At 35.9% G+C, this 21,230-nt stretch overlaps 1 protein-coding gene across 5 annotated transcripts in view; it reads left to right on the top strand.

Annotated features, from left to right (window-relative positions):
* The window catches only part of ndst2a (N-deacetylase/N-sulfotransferase (heparan glucosaminyl) 2a), a 142,373-nt gene extending 122,215 nt beyond the window's left edge, over nucleotides 1-20,158 (top strand). For all 5 annotated transcript variants that reach the window (XM_051125621.1, XM_051125619.1, XM_051125620.1 and 2 more), the window contains 13 exons: nucleotides 524-2,154; nucleotides 8,856-8,943; nucleotides 10,521-10,675; nucleotides 11,874-12,059; nucleotides 12,185-12,313; nucleotides 12,623-12,805; nucleotides 13,748-13,844; nucleotides 13,941-14,064; nucleotides 14,350-14,524; nucleotides 14,915-15,085; nucleotides 16,842-16,951; nucleotides 17,053-17,155; nucleotides 19,085-20,158. In XM_051125621.1, the coding sequence (XP_050981578.1) occupies nucleotides 1,135-2,154; nucleotides 8,856-8,943; nucleotides 10,521-10,675; nucleotides 11,874-12,059; nucleotides 12,185-12,313; nucleotides 12,623-12,805; nucleotides 13,748-13,844; nucleotides 13,941-14,064; nucleotides 14,350-14,524; nucleotides 14,915-15,085; nucleotides 16,842-16,951; nucleotides 17,053-17,155; nucleotides 19,085-19,210 (2,667 nt within the window). In that variant the 5' untranslated portion in view covers nucleotides 524-1,134 and the 3' untranslated portion in view covers nucleotides 19,211-20,158. The remainder of the gene's footprint in view (nucleotides 1-523; nucleotides 2,155-8,855; nucleotides 8,944-10,520; nucleotides 10,676-11,873; nucleotides 12,060-12,184; nucleotides 12,314-12,622; nucleotides 12,806-13,747; nucleotides 13,845-13,940; nucleotides 14,065-14,349; nucleotides 14,525-14,914; nucleotides 15,086-16,841; nucleotides 16,952-17,052; nucleotides 17,156-19,084) is intronic.
* Nucleotides 20,159-21,230: the final 1,072 nt, after the last annotated feature.

The following is a 21,230-nucleotide window of genomic DNA, read 5'->3' on the forward strand; positions in this document are numbered from 1 at the left end:
CTATAGCTGGGTGTGGGAGCAATAACATGCAAACAAAAGTGGCATCCAAATATTAGTTTTCTCCAAATAAGAAAAAAAAATGTGCAAATTGTATGAATTTTTTAGAAAAACAGATGGTTTACATAAAATCTATTAATGTATATATAATTTGAAAGCAAATAACCCTGTTTAGGAAAGGGACATTATACCTTTCAGAAAATATAATTTGCATCTTAATATTGCAATGAAAATGTATTTAACAGGAATATATATGTACATGACAGGGTGGGTATATCTTATGGTTTATTCTTCGAATAATGGCCCATAATTATCTAAAAAAAAAAATGTGTGGGAGCTCAGCTAATGTGTTTATATAGTAGTTGAGTGTCTACTATGATGACATGACATAAAGTGAATGGAAAATTAGGACCAAAATTTTTGAGTATTATAAGGGTTGAAAGGCACTCTATAGTGATGTTGACTTTAATAATGTTTGAACTGATTGCATCTCTCCTCCTTTTTTTTTTTTTTTTTTTTTTTTCAGGCTCTGACTCATCCTTCTCAATGGTGAATGTGCCGTCCATGCTGGGCCTCTACAGGGGGCAATGTTCACCATCCCGCCCCAGTGGTGAACACCCTCAGAGCATCCACTGCTGAGGCCAGCAGGGCAAGTGAAGCACCGGCCTCAAAGCACTCCAGCAAAACCCAAAGAGCACTTTTGCACTGAGAGGCACGTGCTTATTTGAAAGCTCAAGTAAAAGTCGGCCACAAAACAGCTGATCCTTTGTCGAGTGGTGGTGGAGGAGGAGTGTCGAGAGTGATCAAGAAACCCAATCCTCTTATCCCAGGCCCAAGACGCCAGCCCGAGACTGAACGCACTCAGGGAACGCAGAAAGGGCTGACTGACCTCATTTGAAGGACCGGGGCTAGAGGCAGCAATCAAAGCGGAGACGCACGTCATGGGCTATGGGGGCCATGGTGACCTAGCATAAATGGCTACTCCTGACCCAAAGTTTGTGCCGGTGTCTGCTGCTCAACCCTTTTCCTTTTTCCTTCTCTTTTCCTCTCTGTTGTCCTCCTCACGCTGCAACGGCCAGGCTCTCGGCCTCCCCTCTGCCCCCCTCTCTTCCCCGGTCCCGCTTTCGCGCTGTGGCCATGGGGCTGTGGAAGTTAGTGCGGGGTGTCAGGCAACTCGAGCTTCACCGCCTTATCCTGGCACTCATCATCTTTTGCCTGCTCTCCATGGCTTTCCTGGCCTACTATGTCAGCAACAGTCCTAAAATCAAAGAGGCGCCCCCTTTGCCCTTCAGTGACTGTGGTGGGGTTGTCGCGGCTGCAGCAGGGGGGCAACGGGCGCCTCTTTTCCTGCCTCCTTTCACAGGCCGGCAGAGGACGGTTAAAGCAGTGGACAACTCTCGAACAGAGCCTGTGGTGCTGGTCTTTGTGGAAAGCATCTACTCTCAGCTTGGACAAGAGATTGTGGCTATCCTTGAGTCCAGTCGCTTTCGTTACCACACTGAGATTGCGCCCAGCAAGGGGGACATGCCTACGTTGATGGAGCGTGACGTTGGCCGCTACGCCCTGGTAATTTATGAGAACATTCTCAAGTATGTCAACTTAGATGCTTGGAACCGTGACCTGCTGGATAAATACTGTGCTGAATTTGGAGTCGGCATCATCGGATTCTTCAAAGCTAATGAGAACTCGCTGCTTAGCGCCCAGCTGAAGGGCTTCCCGCTGTTCCTGCACTCTAATCTGGGCCTACGGGACTATCACATCAACCCTGCCGCCCCATTACTGTACATCACAAAACCCAATGAGGTGGAGCAGGGCCCGCTCCCTGGCGACGACTGGACGGTTTTTCAGTCTAACCATAGCACCTATGAGCCTGTGCTCCTGGCTGTCACAAAATCCTCAGAAGCACTGGCCCATTTGGGCCCACACAGAGCCCTTCATGCCACTGTAGTTCAGGACCTTGGCCTTCACGACGGCATTCAAAGGGTGCTGTTTGGCAACAATCTGTCGTTTTGGCTGCACAAGTTAATTTTTGTGGATGCCATAGCCTATCTGACAGGGAAAAGACTCTGCCTGTCCTTGGAGAGGCATCTGCTTGTTGACGTGGATGATATATTTGTGGGAAAGGAGGGTACGCGTATGAAGGTGACGGATGTGAAGGTGAGTGTCTTTTCTAACTTAGTTCATTAAAGGAGAAGTCCACTTTCAGAACAAAAATTTACAGATAATGTTCTCACCCAATTGCCATCGAAGGTATTCATGTTTTTCTTCAGTCATTTTTTTTTTCAGCATTTTTCTCCATATAGTTGACTTCTGTGGTGCTTGAGTTTGAACTTCCAAAATGCAGTTTAAATGCAGCTTCAAACGATCCCACATGCGGTCGTAAACAATACTGAGGAAGAAGGGTCTTGTCTAGTGAAGCAATTGGTTATTGGTAGTTTATATACTTAATGTCAAATGCTCGTCTTGTCTTGAAGCCGCATTTAAACTGCATTTTGGAAGTTCAAACTCGGGGCACCATAGCAGTCCATTATATGGAGAAAAATCCTAACATTTTCTTCACGACTGAAGAAATAAAGACATGAACAAATTGGATTAGAAGGGAGTGAGTACATTATCTGTAAATTTTTGTTTACACCCTCATGGCGTTCCAAACCTGTATGACTTTCTTCTGTGTTTTAGAGTGCCCTGAGGGTGTGTGAATGATTTTCATTTTTGGGTGATCTAACCCTTGCTCAGTGTTGTTTACCTCTGAGCATTCACATTGATCTCTCAAACTCTTCATCTCAGCCGTTGATGTAACAAGCAAAACTTGTGTTCTTAAAACGGGTTACATAATGTTTTGGCTAAGAGCTAACCTGGTACACAGATGATGCTTTGAGCACGGTAGTTTCATGGAGAGTCGAGGCTAAACACCTAGTACTCAGAAATAATGTGCTTGTTAGAGCAAGGGATAATTGTTCTCCTTGGACAATGTGCCTATTAACCTCCTATTTATTAGCATCGTTGCCAAAGGGCTGATTACATAGACGTATGAATCCCTCCCAGTTCTCATCATCTGCTTCGGTAGAAGCTTTCGGCCTCCTACAGTATGAAAACTGCAATGCTTCCCATAGTCTCTACACGTTCAGAAGCCGTAAATGTGTAGTGCACGCTTGCAAAGATAGATACCACCCAGAGGTTGTCCTCTTTGAAACCAGACGAAGTGAATTAACAGCTCTAATAAGAAATAATAAGGCAATTAATGTCCCATTTGCATTGACAACATGAAGATGTTTCTTCAGCAGAAGAAATCTGCCTTGTCTGTCTGCTTACTGAATCAGTCAAGCAGTTAATTAGCCCACCATCAATTATAGTTGAAGTTAGAAATTGGCAATTTTAAATTTAATTTGCTAAAATGGTGAATGGATAGACATGTGACATCAGAACAGATGTGAAATTTTTCTCATATGTTAGAGAAATAGCTTGCACAAGAATACATATTCAGTCATTACTCTGCCTTATGTCATTTCAAACCGCTTTGACTGACTTTGTGTAATACAAAAGAGGAAAAATAACATGACCACTTTCTTCAATATAATGAACGTAAAAGCTATAAAATTACAAAAGATTGTAATCATTACAGAAATTGCATTTTTAGGTGAGCTATTCCTTTTAAGTCTATCAAGTTGTATAGCATGAGTGAGATTCATGGTCATTCCTTGGAAATATTAAAACCTACCTTAGAAAAAGGTTTTCACTATTTTAGTCCATCCTCAGGAAAAACATCAACTTGCCTTTTTTGTGAGAACTAATATTGTGGTGGTGCTCTCAGTGCTTTTACTCAATTTCATTTTCAGAAATTTCATTTTCAGAAATAAATTGTTTGTGTAACACCTGAGGGTATCCATCCTTTACCACGGTATGAAAACCACCGTATACAAGGGTTAGTTCTCCTAATAATGAAAATTCTGTTATTAATTACTCACCTTCATGTCGTTCATGAACACAAATTAAGATAAGTTGATGAAATCTGAGAGCTTTCTGACCCTTCAAAGACAGCAACGCAACTATCTTGTTCAAGGTCCATAAAAATAGTAAGGACATCATTAGAATAGTCCATGTGACATCAGTGATTCCACCATAATTTTCTGAAGCTACGAAAATACTTTTTGTGCGTAAAGAATCAAAAATAGCGACTTTATTCAACAATTTCTTTTATTCTATGTCAGTCTCCACTAGGTTTGTCACTAATGATTATTTTGGTAATCTAGAATTCTGTCGATTATTCTAACGAATAATCGAGTAATCGGATAATTAGAATACATTTTTTTGTAATAATAAAAATAGACCTAAGTGAACAATGGCCTTTTAAATTTAATAAACAACATATGTAATAGCAATGAGGCAATAATAATTAGTTCAAATAAAGCATCGAAAGCACAAAATCTTATGGTTTTTTTAAAAATAGATAATGTAAACAAAAGACCTACTGTACATTATGCATTATAACAAATGCCTTCAGAAGGTGCCAACGGCCTGATGATTGCTTTTACACCTTACCGCACGATTCGAATGTGTTTAATATTGACTCAACAACATTTAATTCAAATGTCCACTTAATGTTTAATATTTGGCCATTTCTTAATGATAGAAAAGCTACAACCACTGTCATTTCTTGAATATGTGAACAACAAAACTTGTAAACTCGGAGTGAGGGTTTAAACTTTTATTTTGAAATCACAATGAACAATTAGCATATTAAGAAAGATGATGCATTCTTCTGTGTTTGCGTAGGTTTATAAATGATTTACCTTACAAATCTGATTAAATAGAGCACGTTGCGTTTCCAGATGAACGTTATAATAAACCCAAACTCATAACAACATACAGAGGAGTTTGAGACGCTCCACACATGTAAATGATAACAGTTTGCGTAGCAGCATTTACTGTGAACAGAGCCACTCTGAGATGCACGTACGTGCATGTAAATAAAGCGCATATCCTAAACCTGCATCACATACATTTATTTAATTGAATTGTAGCGTTTGTGAATTCTTAATAGCATTATGCTTTGATTTTATTTTTTTGGGGGGTTTAGTATGTGGAATACGCCACTTCCGGTATTTTGCAGATTACACAACAAGGGCAAAATGCAATAAAGGACTTTTTTAAATCGAATACTCAAAGAATCAAGGAATCATTGCAGCCCTAGTCTCCACTGCACATTCATGAGAGTACCACGACGTATGCATGTGGTGCTGCTGATGCAGCAACTTGGATGCGCTGCTCCTTGTTTACAAGCAGAAGACAACACACACTGTACATAAAACAATCTTTGTGAACATGTCTGAAAATTTAGACTGAGAGGATGACTTGCAATTAATTGCCCAGCCTTACTTATTTGAACCAGAATATACAGATGATGAATTAAGAGAGAAGGATGTTCTACGTCAGAACACCGCCTCCTGCGTCAGCAGCACCACATGCATGTTTTCTTTGTGCACACGAAGTATTCTTGTAGCTTATCTTTCTGGGCCTTGAATATGGCAGTTGAATTGCTGTCAATGCAGGGTGAGAAAGCTCTCGGATTTTAGATATCTTAATTTGTTTTCTGAAGATGAACGAAGGTCTTGCAGATTTGGAGCGTGTTTTTTTTTTTTTTTTTTTTTTTTTTTTTCTTTCAACGCAATTTGTTTTTGCAGACTGAGGGATGAGTCAGTTATTTTCTGTGGTAATCAACAACATGCCACATATGCTGTTGATAGGCCACAACTTGTATTTAGCCCTGAACATCTCTTAAACCCCAGCCTGTTACACAGCTGGATTTATTTATTATTTACTGTTGAAAGGGGGGGTTGAAAATATTAACAGCATCTCATTTCCATATGCCTTCCTTTTACAGTCATTCTTAATCATAATGGTTACAGGGGACATTACCTTGGAGCAAGGACACAGTTTTCAGTTCCATGTTCTTCTATTTTCCACAGATAGCATAAGTGGTTTGCGGGAATATGTGTAACACAGATTATCCACCCACAGAGCCGTGTTTATGTTGTTGTTTTTTTGCCAGCGTGTATGGTGATGTATGCCATGCCACCTGGCCTCAAGCTGAACAAGTGGGCTGTAATCACCTCAGCCAGTGGTACTGCATAGAAAACTCACTGTATCTAATGGTGGACTAATCGCATCTATTCTTACTCCATATGTTTTTTCAGAACAGAAGCTTATTTATTTCCACCTACTCACTACACATGCATATATGATGTCCACATGTACACTGCTCTATATGCTAATATGCATTGTACTGCATGTATGGGACAACTAGATTACTCAAAGGAGAAGTCCACTTCCAAAACAAAGATTCACATATAATGTACTCACCCCCTTGTCATCCAAGATGTTCATGTCTTTCTTTCTTCAGTCATAAAGAAATAGTTTTTTTGAGGAAAACGTTTCAGGTTTTTTCTCCATATAATGGACTGATATGGTGCCCCGAGTTTGAACTTCCAAAATGCAGTTGTAAATAATCCAGCCAAGGAAGAAGGGTTTTATCTAGCAAAACGATCGGTTATTTTCATTCAAATAATACAATTTAAATATCTCAAATGCTCGTCTTGCTTTGTACTGCCTGAACTCTGTGTATTCTGGCTGAAGACAGTTAGGGTATGTCGAACAACTCCAGTCATATTTTCTCCCTCAACTTCAGAAATCATTTCAAAATCATCCTACATTGCTGCAGAAGTACCGACCCAGTATTTGCAAAGTGAACATGCAAAGAAGATCAAACACCCTTAACAAAAAAGGTAAAACAGCGATATAGGATTATTTTGAAGTTGAGGGAAAATATGAGATGGGAGTTTTTTGACATACCCTAACTGTCATGAACCGGAAAAAAACAGTCCAGGCAAAGTAAGACAAGACGAGCGTTTGACATTAAAAAGTATATAAATTATAATATTTTTGTGAAGAAAAAAAAAAGATTGTTTCGCTAGATAAGACCCTTCTTTTTTGGCTGGGATCGTTTACAACCGAATTTGGGATCATTTGAAGCTGCATTTAAACTGCATTTTGGAAGTTCAAAATCGGGGCACCATAGCAGTCCATTATATGGAGAAAAATCCTGAAATGTTTTCCTCAAATAACAATTTCTTTACAACTGAAGAAAGAAAGACATGAACATCTTGGATGACAAGGGGGTGAGTACATTATATGTGAATCTTTGTTTTGAAAGTGGACTTCTCCTTTAAGAAAATTTAGCTTGTATATTTGTTGCAAATAGCGCAGGTCATTGGGTTACTGGCAGAATCATGTTAGTCTTCATTGAAACATCACCAAAAAAAAAAAAATTACACATCATGATTGTTTTTTGTCTTAATGTGGGAAGTCTTCCACATATGTATGAGCAGATGGAGTTCTGAAGAAAAAAAACATTGGGCATCCTAAATAAAATTCTTTAAGAAGTAAAATATGGAGTGCCACTTAAAAATAACAAGAAGGAATTAATTATTTATTTGTATTTTGTTTTGATTTCACAGTTGTGAATTTCAGCTTCTTGACAGTCAAGCTGTACTTACAGATTTCATGTCACAGTTGAGTGTCAGCTGTATGGGAGATGAGATGATCTGTAAGGGAATGAATGTTTTGCCCATGTCCGCTGTCCAAATGTGATGTCTTTGCCAGATGAGACATTGGACTGGCTTTGCTGTGCATCCGGTCACTCTATCCGCAGGAGCTGAATCTTAGCAACCATCTTGAGTCCTAGTCTGTTAGATTAAGAAATAATCAGACGGGCTATGGGAAGAAAATAGGATTCAGGTATAAAAATGTTTCAGTAGTGTTGCTGCAGTGCTGAGCCAAGTCTGTTGTGACAGCAAAGGTCAGTGGTGACAAAAGCTGTGTTCTGACCTCTGGCCCTTCTGTCTTCTGGCCGTATAGTCATTACTCATTGAACGAAGTTATTGATTGTGAAAGGAAAACTACATTTTTCTTTTTTAAATAAGTAGCATTAAACTAACTCTTCTTTTACCAATGTGTCAAAAGTGATTCACACTAGTGAATCTGTCCACCCTAGACATCACCCTGCAATCTTGGATGGGTCGCATATTGCCATAAAAACAGCAGGATTATGCCGACATGCTGAGCAAACACACTCAAAGCAGAACAAATATTGGATACACTCATACTCAGGGACACCGGCGGCTCTTAAATCAGCGAAAGATGCCATCTCTTCATTGCGAAGCAGCAGCCTTCTCTCCCCAGCAGCACGGCTTGATTTGTGATACCGCCGCAACTATCGGCACAGCTTTGTGTTAGATTTGTGCGGGAAGTGACACTATCTCTCCCCGCCGTCTGATTTGTGCTGGTACAGCGCTGTAATTCGCTTATACCCTGTATCACTCTCAGGGCTTGAAGGGCTTGATGGCAGGATCATTTTGTATTTCAAGCCTCACAGCGCCGTCATTAGCTAGATGTGCGCAGTGATGCTAAGTTATGAAATGTGTTCATTTCGCAAGGATGAGTTTAGATTGATGTTAAGGCTGCGGCTTCATTCGGCACGTCTGACCTGCCCGTGGGTAGAGGAGATTTGAATGCAAATGTATATTTCACATCCCACTCAGTCTGTCGATCTGGCCGACGGCCTGAAAGTTCTTCTTTCCTTCACAGGGCTGAATTGGCACCACACTGCCCTCTATTGGTGGCTTTAGCTCATACATTTGTTAGTGTGCAGGGTACCACTCTTGTTGTTTATGCCTTCAAGCACAGCTCAGAGTAAAGTCTTGTTGTTGTTTTTGTTCTTGGCATATTACTAATCTTACTCCACAGATTTTAGGGAGGACTGTAACGTGCTATTAAAGTGATAACTCTTCTTCCATTTCAAGGCTTTGCTCAGCACACAGAATAAACTGCGGACACTAGTTCCCAACTTCACCTTCAATCTTGGCTTCTCTGGGAAATTCTACCATGCAGGTACTTTTTCCCTTTTTCTTGTTTTTTAAGAGATTTTGCCATTTGTTTACCACAGGAGAAATCAAACTTTTTTCAGATTGTATTAATCCAACAAAGTTCTAAAACGTTATGGTAACACTTTATTGTACAGTTTCTTAACTAGTTGCTTATTAGCATGAATATTACTAGAGTATTAGCCATTTATTAGCATGAATTAGACACATATCAATGTCTTATTCTACATGACCTTATTCTACATCCATAATCCTACCCAATACGTAAACCTCAAATTAGGAATTTATTGAGGTAAAAGTCATAGTTAATAGTGAATATGTGTACCCTATTCTAAAGTGTTACCAAAGTTATTTATTGCCAGTAGTTGCAAAATTTGGCATCTGAGTTTTTTTGGGGATTTTTTTTCTTTGTTTTTATTTTTTTGGAAAGAAACGTATTTACCAAGGCTGCTTTTGTTTAAAAATACAGTGATATAGTGAAATATTATTTAAATGTAAAATAACTTTTTTCTGTATTATTATACTTCAAATTAATTTTTCATATTCTTAAAATTGTATTTTTATTATGTGATGGTAAAGCTGAATTTTCAGCAGCTGTTACTCCAGTCTTCAGTGTCACATGATCCTTCAAAAATGATTATATAATATGCTGATTTAATGCTCAAGAAACATTTCATATTATTATCAATGTTACAAATGGTTATACTGCTTAATATTTTTGTGGAAAATTTGATATTTTTTTGTTTAGGATTACCTGATGAATTAAGAGTTCATAAACAGCATTTAATTTAAATATATGTTTGATGTTTTTTATAATATTATAAATGTCACATTTTTCATTAACTTAAAACATTAATTCTCTAAAAAAAAAAAACAGTTTGGGACTTGTGTTAGAGTTTTTTTTTTTGTTTGTTTGTTTTGTTTTTTTTTTTTGTTTGTTTTTTTTTTGAGTGTAAAATATTTTAATAGAATGTCCAATTTTAAATTATATTAGGCAGCATTTTTACTCAGAACACATACTAAAAGACATTTTTAAAAAACGAATTTTAGAATTTTTATCATTGATTAAATTGAAAGATTCTATATGATTTTACCAGTACTTTTGTTGTTACTTGTATGTTTATGTTTTTGAAAAATGTATATTATTGTAAGTGACACTGAAACGATACCATTTATGTTGCCATGAATATAGCCTTTATTGCTGATACAACATTAAAATATAAATAAATAAATAATTTCTTTCAAAAAAGAAGTCTTGATAATCCCAAACTTCTATAAGGTAGTATAGCTGCATAGGATAAATATCCTAGGGAAATTTTAGCAATGGATGTTTCACTATTGTTTTTCGTAAGGGAAGTATACAATGTTAACATGTTAACCACATAAAATACATGCATGTAAAAAAAAATTATTATTAAAAAAAAATTGCGACTGAATAACAAAAATCAGATTTCAAACCTTTTTTTTTTCTTGCTTAGGCTATAAAAACAAAAAACAAACAAACAAACAGATTTTTCTTAAGCTCTTTTAGGCCTAAAAGTCTTTATTATTACTCTTTAGCAGTACGTATATGTGTTTGTACAGGTACAGAGGAGGAGGATGAAGGCGACGACATGCTGTTGCAGCACCGGCATGAGTTCTGGTGGTTTCCACATATGTGGAGTCACATGCAGCCACACCTCTTCCACAATGTCAGTGTGTTGGCAGAGCAGATGAGACTCAACATGCAGTTTGCACAGGTTTGTTGGTGAAATTATACATCTTGAAGCTGAACTGTTTAATTTCTGTGCCAAAAATTGCACCAAACAGTAATGCAAACATAATATTACCAAACACTCCACACGTCTACTGTTGTTCGGAAATACAGATGATCCCGCCTCCACTGGCACTCCATTGGGTGAATATCTTGTAAGTGTTTACACTCTTCAGCCAACCTAGAAAAGACTTAAGTATTCTTTTAGTTAAATATTAAACTTGGATAAGCAAATGCATTTTAACATACAAAAAGTCACACAAAATTAGATCTTCGATCTTTTCCGTATTAGTTTTTTTCCCTCCATTGGTTGTGTTCCGACAGGGGAGCTCGCTTTGTTCCTTCATCATTGTGTTACTATTTACAGCCATTATTGCTGCTGTCGCAGAGGTGCGAGTATCGATTCTCTGCCCGCCAGCTTTATCTCATGTTGGTATTTCATTATAGATTTGTATTAGCACTTTTCATTGGATCGGTAGGATTCTCTTTGACCTTGACTCGGTGTGCATCCGCCGAGGAGATTGTGAATTTGGCCTGTTGAAACGAGCCCACCCCGGTGTAATGATGGTCATTGGAGTGGGATATGGACCGCAGGCAGACAGACAGCGAGAGGGACTGCGCCGTGAATACTAACCAGCTCTTTCCTCCTCTCGCTAATCCTTCTGTCACATCCTGTCTTTAGAGCAGACACTGACATATGCCTTCTCCTGCACTCTGCTCAATGGAGAAGACACAGCTCCTTCATCAAGGTTTAATGAGCCTGCAAAGGGCCGTCCTTAACCGGGGCTCGTGGATCTCTCAGTTTGTACTCACACACACGAGAGAGAAGGAACACACACGTGGAGCTTAAAGTGGCACCTTGGTCTTGAAGTAAAGCCCTTTGCTCATCTGACGATGTGTTTGTCTACCACCCTCCTGTGGCTTTAGAAATAACTACGCCTCTTGACACACCGAGTTAGATTTTTCTTCTGCAGAGAAGCATAATCAAAAGCTTCTCGCTCGCGCACACCCTGATGACATGTCTTGTTAACGGCATCTCTAATGCGTCTCGTATCGACTTTTCTCCTCTGTTCTACTCCCGTTCGCCCCATAAGTCTTGGCAGTGCAATTCAGAGTGAATTTCAAGTGGCGAGCTGCTTTGTGATTGATCATCATGAGCGTTTGTTTGTCTCTTGCCATTACAGGAGCACGGTATTCCCACAGACATGGGGTACGCTGTCGCCCCCCACCATTCAGGGGTGTACCCTGTACACAGCCAGCTGTACGAGGCCTGGAAGAGCGTATGGGGGATCACAGTGACCAGCACAGAAGAATATCCGCACCTGAGACCGGCACGCCATCGCAGGGGCTTCATACATCATGGCATAAAGGTGAAAAAATTGAGCTCACCATAATCAAATTAAGTGATTAATGCCTGTTTCATTCCTTCTTGGAGTATGGTTGAAGTAGAGCTGAATGCTGTCTATACAGGTCTCTCACCTACTTCTCTCTGCAGGTGTTGCCCAGGCAGACATGTGGCCTTTTTACTCACACCATCTTCTATAATGAGTACCCTGGAGGCTCTCGCGAGCTGGACAAGAGCATACGTGGAGGAGAACTCTTCCTCACCGTCCTCCTAAACCCTGTGAGTTGCATTGCGCTGTTTTCCCTTCGATGTTTGTGTGTGTTTTGTGAATGGGAGTGTGTATATTTTTCTTTGTGTGTGTTTGTTTATATTTCCCAAAGCCTTAAGCGGTGACAGAGTCCTGCCCTTGCACTCTGTGCTTTTGTTTGTGTTCGGGCCTATCGCCTGAAGTGTTTGTTAGCGCAGCAGCTGGAAAAATAAACTAGATTATGATCTTCAGAATGAAAATAGTGAATGTTTCCAAAGCTTTACTTAAAAAGAAACAAAAGTAAATTATTTGTAACACTCTAACATTGTCCCCACCTTCAGATCAGCATCTTCATGACTCACCTGTCTAACTACGGAAATGACCGGCTCGGTCTTTACACCTTTGAGTCTCTGGTGAAGTTTGTGCAGTGCTGGACCAACCTACGGCTACAGACTCTACCTCCTATGGAACTAGCCGAGAAATACTTCCAGATCTTTCCAGAAGAGATGGACCCTCTGTGGCAGGTAAGACAAAACGGCAATAAAGGCCTAGAGGTCGACCGATTATCGGCACCGATGTTAAGCATTTTTATGGTTATCGGACACAGTCATTTTCAAAACTGATTTTCCGATAAAATCATTTAAAAGCATTTAAAGAAAGCCCTTGTTATTCTTCATTTTTATATAATTTCGTATTTTTACACCAGACATGTATATCAATTCAAAATATCGGTTATCAGTGTACTTGATTTTTAATAATCGGTATCGGCACAGGCCTGAAAAACACATATCAGTCAACCCCAATATGCGTTTGTTTATCATTTTTTAATTATTTTTAAAATAATTTCTGTTCTAAAGTTTACACCCCCGGCTCTTAATGCATCGTTTTTCCTTCTGGAGCATCAGTGAGTGTTTGAACCTTCTGTAATAGTTGCATATGAGTCCCTCAGTTGTCCTCAGTAAGAAAAGATGGATCTCAAAATCATACAGTCATTGTTGGAAAGGGTTCAAATACACAAAAATGCTGAAAAACCTGAAAGAATTTGTGGGACCTTAAGGATTTTTCTGAAGAACAGCAGGCAGTTTAACTGTTCAGGACAAACAAGGGACTCATGAACAACTATTACTATACGTATATGTACATTTTCGAATGGGTCAATTTTATAAATTCAACTATTGTTTTCTCTTGTGGACTATATGTAAACATTTTTTATGTGAAATTTTTTATTAGGGTCAAGTACTACATAAAAAATAACATGCGTTTTGTATGATCCCTCTTATTTGAGTAAAATAATTAACTTTGTGCAGATTCTGCAAGGTGTATGTAAACTTTTGACCTTGAATGTATATAATAATAATTTAAACTGTAATAGTGAATGGATGGAGAAGTTAAGTAAATTCCTTAATTAAATAAAATGTGAGATGCATAAATATGGAAATGGTGTATTCATCTTTTCATCCATTCAGAACCCCTGTCATGACAAGAGACATAAAGACATCTGGTCCAAAGAGAAGACTTGTGATAGGCTGCCCAAATTTCTGGTCGTTGGTCCTCAGAAAACAGGTATGTCTTTCCACTTACTTGGGGTGTCCGAATAAATAAATTGTCCAGAATACAACCTAAGATATTGTGTTTGATATTGTTTATTTCTGACCACAGGTACCTCAGCTTTGCACTCCTTCCTGACCCTTCACCCCGCCATCACCAGCAACTTCCCCAGCCCGGTCACCTTTGAGGAGATCCAGTTCTTTAATGGCCCGAATTACCACAACGGCATTGACTGGTAATATACAAGGCACAACCTTTTTCACTCCCAGCCAGTGTAGCAGAGACAAATCATTAGTCATAATAAGTTCATATCACGCCTCCACTTTATTATATCTGTACTACTCTCTAGGTTTCATATTGAATTTTTAATAGATCCATTATTTGGGTACAAGACAAGCCCTTTGCTTAAAAATGAATTTTAATAGTGAGATGACATTACAGTTTCCTGTAATGGAAGACTAAATAAATCGCAGCCTCTTGTAGCATATTTGTTTTTATTGCATGTCTTAATCTCTCAAAGGTACATGGACTTCTTTCCCTTCCCCTCGAACGTCAGCACAGACTTCATGTTTGAAAAAAGTGCCAACTACTTTGATACAGAGGTGGTTCCAAAGAGGGCTGCCGCATTACTGCCCAGAGCCAAGATCATAGCATTGCTTATCAACCCAGTCGACAGAGCCTACTCTTGGTATCAGGTACTCTACAACAGCTTCTCTCATTCTCCCTCCCTCTTCTCATATTGTGTGGTCTGTAATAGATGTAATAGCCCAGCAGTAGTAATCATTTAAAGCTCCTGTTCGCAATTGTTTTTAATGGAGTAGCACTCAGTACCTGACACACATCACTAAATTACATAGTGATAAATCACACATCTTTGTGGAAGCCGTAGACTTTAGAACCATTTTCTGTCAGTCAGTCATTTTGTGCTGTAATAGGGCGGCCCATATATGGGCAGCAGGAAGCCAAAGTTCTTGTCTGAAGCAAGATAGCATTTCTCTTAACCATAAACCCTTCTCTTTCACTATAGAAATTATGACATGAGTTGTGTGTTTTTTTTTTTGGTTTTTTTTTTTATGTCTTGTCAGCATCAGCGAGCACACCAGGACCCTGCTGCCATTAACCACACCTTCCACGAGGTCGTAACAGCGGGTCAGTCTGCATCTAAAGAGCTGTTGACGCTTCAGAGCCGCAGCCTTAAGCCTGGGACTTACGCCACACATCTAGAGCGCTGGCTTGTGCACTACCAGGCCAGACAGGTACCGCAGTTATTCTCGTTTTTCGTTTGACAACCATCAGGGCAAACACATTTGAAATCTGTAGGTTTGAATGTAGTTCTCATTTCTAAATTCTCTTCTAAGCTTTGCATTACAGAAGAATATTTAAATATTTTTAAATATATTAATTAAAATAAATATTTTATATTGTCATTTTTACTTTAAATTCAATAAATATTTTTTTCAAAATTAGCAATGCCATGTTATCATCATCCAATAATCTGTCATTTTTAAATAATCATTTAGTTATAATAGTTATTATCGAAATAATATAATTATTAACAATAGAATTAACAGGTTTTAATTGTATAATAAATGTTAATAATTTAGTATTATTACTGCTGCTAATAATAATAATAATAGAATTAATAGTTCATTAATTTATAATTGTATTATTAACATTTAATTTGTAATAAGAATTACAGTAATTTGTAATAAGAATTACAGTAATAATCCAATTTATGTTGTTTTTTGAAGAATATGTTGTTTTTTGATGAATAATAATAATATTGTATATTTTATAAAACAAACTAGCGGGTAAATGGTAAATAGGTATTAATTTAAACAAAGGCAAGTAATTTTATCAATTGTAACATTAAAATTTTGAAAATATTTCAATTTAAAAAATCCATTTAAAAAATACAATTTTATATTAGTTTTCATTTATTTAATTTTTTTTTTAGGAATTTGATGTCATTTTTTTAATTTGATGTAATTAATGTCATTTTTAAATAATCATGTAGTAATAATAGTTATTTTCAAAATAATAGAATTATAATTAACAACAGAATTAAGTTTTTAATTGTATAGTAAATCTTAATGATTTTGTACTATTACTACTACTAATAATAGAATTAATAATTTAATCATTTATAATTTAATTAGTAATGAGAATTACAGTAATGATCATTTAATTTATGTTGTTGTTTATAGGTAGATTAATAAAATAAAATAAAAAATGATATTGTAAATTGTATCAAATTAAAACTAGGGGGTAAATGGTAATTATCAGTTATAACATTTTATTACTTTAATATAAAATATAAAAATAATTTAATATAAAAATATTTTATATCAGTTTTCATTTATTTAATTTATTTTTAGTAATTTTTGTGCTTTTGTCATTTTCACTTTATATTCAACAATGTATTTCTCAAAATATCTATAACATTTTTTAAAATTAGCATTGCTATTTGTTATCATCCAATAATCTGTCATTTTTAATTATTTATTTAGTAATAAGTTATTATCGAAATAATAGAATTAGAATTAACAGTTTTTAATTGTATAATAAATGTTAATAATTTAGTACTATTACTACTGCTAATAGTAATAATAATAATATAATTAATTGTATTATTAATATTTAATTAGTAATAGGATTTACAGTAATCATTTAATTTATGTTGTTTTTTCTAGGTAGATTAATAAAAGTAATAATAATAATTATATTGTATAAAATAAAAACTAGCGGGTAAATGGTAAATAGATATTTAAAGGCAAGTCATTTTAACAGTTATAACATTTTAATATTTTGAAAATATTTTAATTAAAAAAATATATTTTATATCAGTTTTCATTTATTTGTAGTAATTTTATGTGTTTTTGTCATTTTCACTTTATATTCAACAAATTTTTCTCAAAAATATCTCAGTAACATTTTTAAAAATTAGCATTGCTGTATGTTTTCTGAGCTCTTTTTTTTTGTTTGTTTGTTTTTCACACTCCTCCACATTAGCTCCATATTGTAGATGGCGCCCTGCTCCGGTCTAACCCAGCCCTGGTGATGGACGGCATCCAGCGGTTCCTGGGGGTCACACCTATCTTCAACTACACCCAGGCTCTCGTGTGAGTCCCTCTGTTCACCTCACTGTTAATGAACACTTGTATATACTTGTGAATAATTTAAAAATGTTTCTTATGTAAAACTGTGTGTTTATGTATTGCAGCTTTGATGAGGGAAAAGGATTCTGGTGTCAGAGGTTGGAAGGTGGGCGTCCTAAGTGTCTGGGGAAGAGTAAAGGCAGAAAATATCCAGAAATGGCCCCTGAGGTAGATGATAGTCTCATCTCTTCTCTCCTCCCTCATAAAACTTTCTTTCTCTCTCTCTCTCTCTCTCTGAATGTTGCCAGTGGCAAGGACACACTGTTACAGACGTGTGACTCACCGGCAGTGAGAAGTGATGGGCTCAACCTCACACAGATCAGATAGTGTCATATATCACTGGAAATGTTTCAGCTAGTAGAATGCAGTAAGCATGTTTGTTTCATAGCAAACAGAATGAAACAACACACTGGAAGTCTTGACGTTTAAAGTTCAACAGTTTTTAACAGTTTTCAGAATAAGTCTAATTGTTGATTTTGTCACACATTTAACATTAACACACACATAAACATTTAACAAAAAAAGGAAAAAATGGCAGTGGAATGGAATGAAAAAACACATGATGAGTTTTTTTTTTTTTATTATTATTTCAAAATAAACATTATTTCACATTATTTCTATGAAACAAATTGAATATGGCATAGTAAAAAAAATATATACAGGTCAGTTAAAATCAGCTGATTCCACTACCTTTTTTATAGATTAATAGAATTAATAATAATAATTTTATTGTATAAAACAAAAACTAGTGGGTAAATTGTAAATAGGTACTCATTTAAAGGCAAGTAATTCGATCAATTATAACATTTTAACATTTTGAAATAATAATTATACATAATAATTTATAGAATTAATCGTTTATGATTGTAAAATGTATTATTATCATCATCATCATCATCATCCAATAATCTGTCATTTTTAAATAATAATTCATTAATAATAGTTATTATAGAATTAGTAATAGAATTAATAATTTGTAAATGTATAATACATTTTTATAATTTAGCACTGTTACTACTGCTAACAATAATAATAATAACAATAATAATATAATTAATAATTCAATCATTTATAAGTGTATTATTAACATTTAATTAGTAATAAGAATTACAATAATAATAATATAATTTTAATGTTGTTTTTATAGATAGATTAATAGAATTAATAATTATATATACTGTATTAAACAAAAACTAGCGGGTAAATGGTAAATAGGTACTCAACACAAAGGTGTAATTTTATCAATTATTACACTTTAATATTTTAAGTAATAATTGTATGATGTAAAATGTATTCAATATCCAAAAAGCTGTCATTTTAAATAATCATTTAAAAATAAGTTATTATAGAATTAATAGAAATATGTTAATAATTTAGTATTTATTACTACTGCTAATGATAATAATTGAATTAAAATGTAATTATTTATAATTGTATTATTATTTAATTAGTAATAACAGTTGTAATGATTATTTAATTTTTAATGCTGTTATTTTTATAAATATGTTAATGGAATGAATTAATAATAATGTATACTGTATTAAACCACACTTAGCAGGTAAATGATAAATAGGTCATTTAAACAAAGGTAATTTTATCAATAACAATTTATATATTTTTAAATAATTATAAACATTAATAGAAATAATCATTTATAATTGTAAAATGTATTATTATTATTATTAACAATATCATCATCCAAGTAATTTTTAAATAATCATTTAGTAATAATAGTTATTACAGAATTAATAATAAAATAATAATTTATAATTTTATAATAAATTAGTACTATTATTACTGCTAATAATGAATGTAATAATTCAATAATTTATTATTGTATTATTAATGGTTAATTAGTAATAAGAATTATAATAATTAATAATTATATTAATAATAATAATAATAATAATATAAAAAATTAATAATAATATTGTATAAAACAAAAACTAGTGGGTAAATAGGTACTCATTTAAATAAAGGCACTCACAGTTGTTTTATATTTGAACATAATCATGGCTGTAGGCTGTTGTTTGTTAGGACATGCAGCAGTTATGAGTTGCAGGCTTGTAAAAACAGCTGTTTGTGTCTCTTTCCCAGACACGTGCTTTCCTGACGGAGTACTACCGGGAGCATAACCTGGAATTGTTACGGCTGCTGAATCGGCTGGGTCAGGCGTTACCCACATGGCTCAGAGAAGAGCTCCAGAGCACCAGCTGGAGCTGAGAGGACATCTCGTGCAACTCCAGTATCAGAATGGCTAAAAAAAACAGTGTCCGGTCACTACAGAGGTACCAAAACCACTCGGTTCAAAACTATAGTAGCAGATGAAATGACTGACGGCTTTGAGTGGACTGCAAACTCCAGCCTCTCTCTGCTGCCAAGGTGCTCACTGTCTGAGATGTTGGAGACGAGGGAATGCTGGGAAACGTAGTCCCTCCTCTTATCTTAACGACAGACCTGCCTGTCAGAACCAGAACGCACTACCAGTGTGGACAAGCATGAATTTATTGGTGACTTAAGTGCGTTAATACGCACTAGTACTCATACAAAAAAACACACACACAGTCTAGCCTTGATCATCTCGTCTGAGGAATGATTGTAAAACATTGTACATTTAAAAGCGTTGTATATTTTGGGTCCGGGTGGGTGGGATTGCGACAGCGTTTGTGTACAGCCAGAGCTCTGTTCGACTAGGACGGCTAGAGGCCCTCAGATCCGGCCCTTCTCTTCTCCTCACGCACAAACGCACAAAGCTGGGTCAGAAACCAAACGGTAAGAAAGTATATGCAATCGAGGGAGCATCTGTTCAATGTCCAGTCTCCCACTAAAGTCCAGTGGAAATCTTTTATTTCAAGTGTCTTATCAGGTGTATCCCCGTATTTATCCTATACATGCACTTTCCTCTACACTACGCACACTGCAGTGTGGATGTTACTGTAGACGCTGTGGCAGATGTGTTGTATGTCAGGAGCTGTGAAAGCGGGAGAGGAGAAGGGCTGTTCTGTGATTTGTGGTCTGTCCTACGCAATGAGGAGCTGCTGTCTTGTCTTTTTTTTTTTTTTTTTTTTTTTTTTTTTTTCTTTTTTTTTTTTTTTTTTTTTTTTTGTAAAAAATGTATTTTAAAAACTCCCAACGCTGTATTATCTCTAATAAACACTTAGAGAGGTTGGATATGTTTGTGTGGATCATTTCATTTGAAGGTAAAGGTGAAAATGTTTTTGGCACCTCATTTGATGCCATTCAGGGAGTCGCTGTCTGCTTTCTGATTAATTTTATAGTACTTCAGCTTGGGGAAAATTTATAATAGTGCTGTCCATTTTTAATTGCAGATTTCTTCTTTTTTAGTAGAAGCCAGCTTATGCTCACAAATGCTGTTTATTTGATCACATACGGTAAAACAATATGCTGAAATATTACAATTTAAAATAACTGTTTTATTATATTGCTACAAATATACCCATGCTACTTAAGATGGTTTTGTGGTCCAGGGTCACATATGATGATTCAAATAACATGATACTTTTTTCAGGTTTATTTGATGAATAAACACATAAAAGAAAAAAATATTTACTTGAATGTAGAGGAGGGCAATATGCCCAAAATCTTGTATCAGTGTCAGTATCACAAAAAACTAACACTAGCCTAAATCTTAAGCCTAAAACAAAACAAAAAACAAACTTGTCCACTGAAGACAACAGTCAGTGATTAAATAAGAAACTAATTACAAATTATAAAGTAATCGAATTCATAAAAACACAATATTCTTCACTATGTAAATTAAATTACTGTTTACAAGGATACTTGCAAAGATGGGCATTTTTTTACACATACAAGTGTGTCTATTTAAAGGGTCAGTTCACCAAAAAATGACAATGAATTATTTACTCACCTTCAAGGCATCCTAGGTGTATATGACTTCCTTCTTTCAGATGAATCCAATTGGAGTTGTTTTAAAAATGATCTGGACTCTTCTAAGCTTTATAATGGTGGGTGGGTGTTTCTGTTCAGCAGTCCAAAACAAGTCCAATAAAGCACATCCATTCATAATTAAAGAAAAAAGTGCCTCACACAGCTCTGGGGGGTGAATAAAAGCCTCCTGTAGCAAATCGATGTGTTTTTGTCAAACAAAAATATCCATATTTAAAAGATAATAATAACTTTTCTCTTGTACAATTGTACACGGAAGCCACTCTGGGCAGATGACATAGGATGCTGGCATTGCGCTGCTCAGAAGTGATGAACG

The sequence above is a fragment of the Labeo rohita genome, chromosome 13 (assembly GCF_022985175.1).
Source record: "Labeo rohita strain BAU-BD-2019 chromosome 13, IGBB_LRoh.1.0, whole genome shotgun sequence".
Classification (NCBI taxonomy): Eukaryota; Metazoa; Chordata; class Actinopteri; order Cypriniformes; family Cyprinidae; genus Labeo; species Labeo rohita.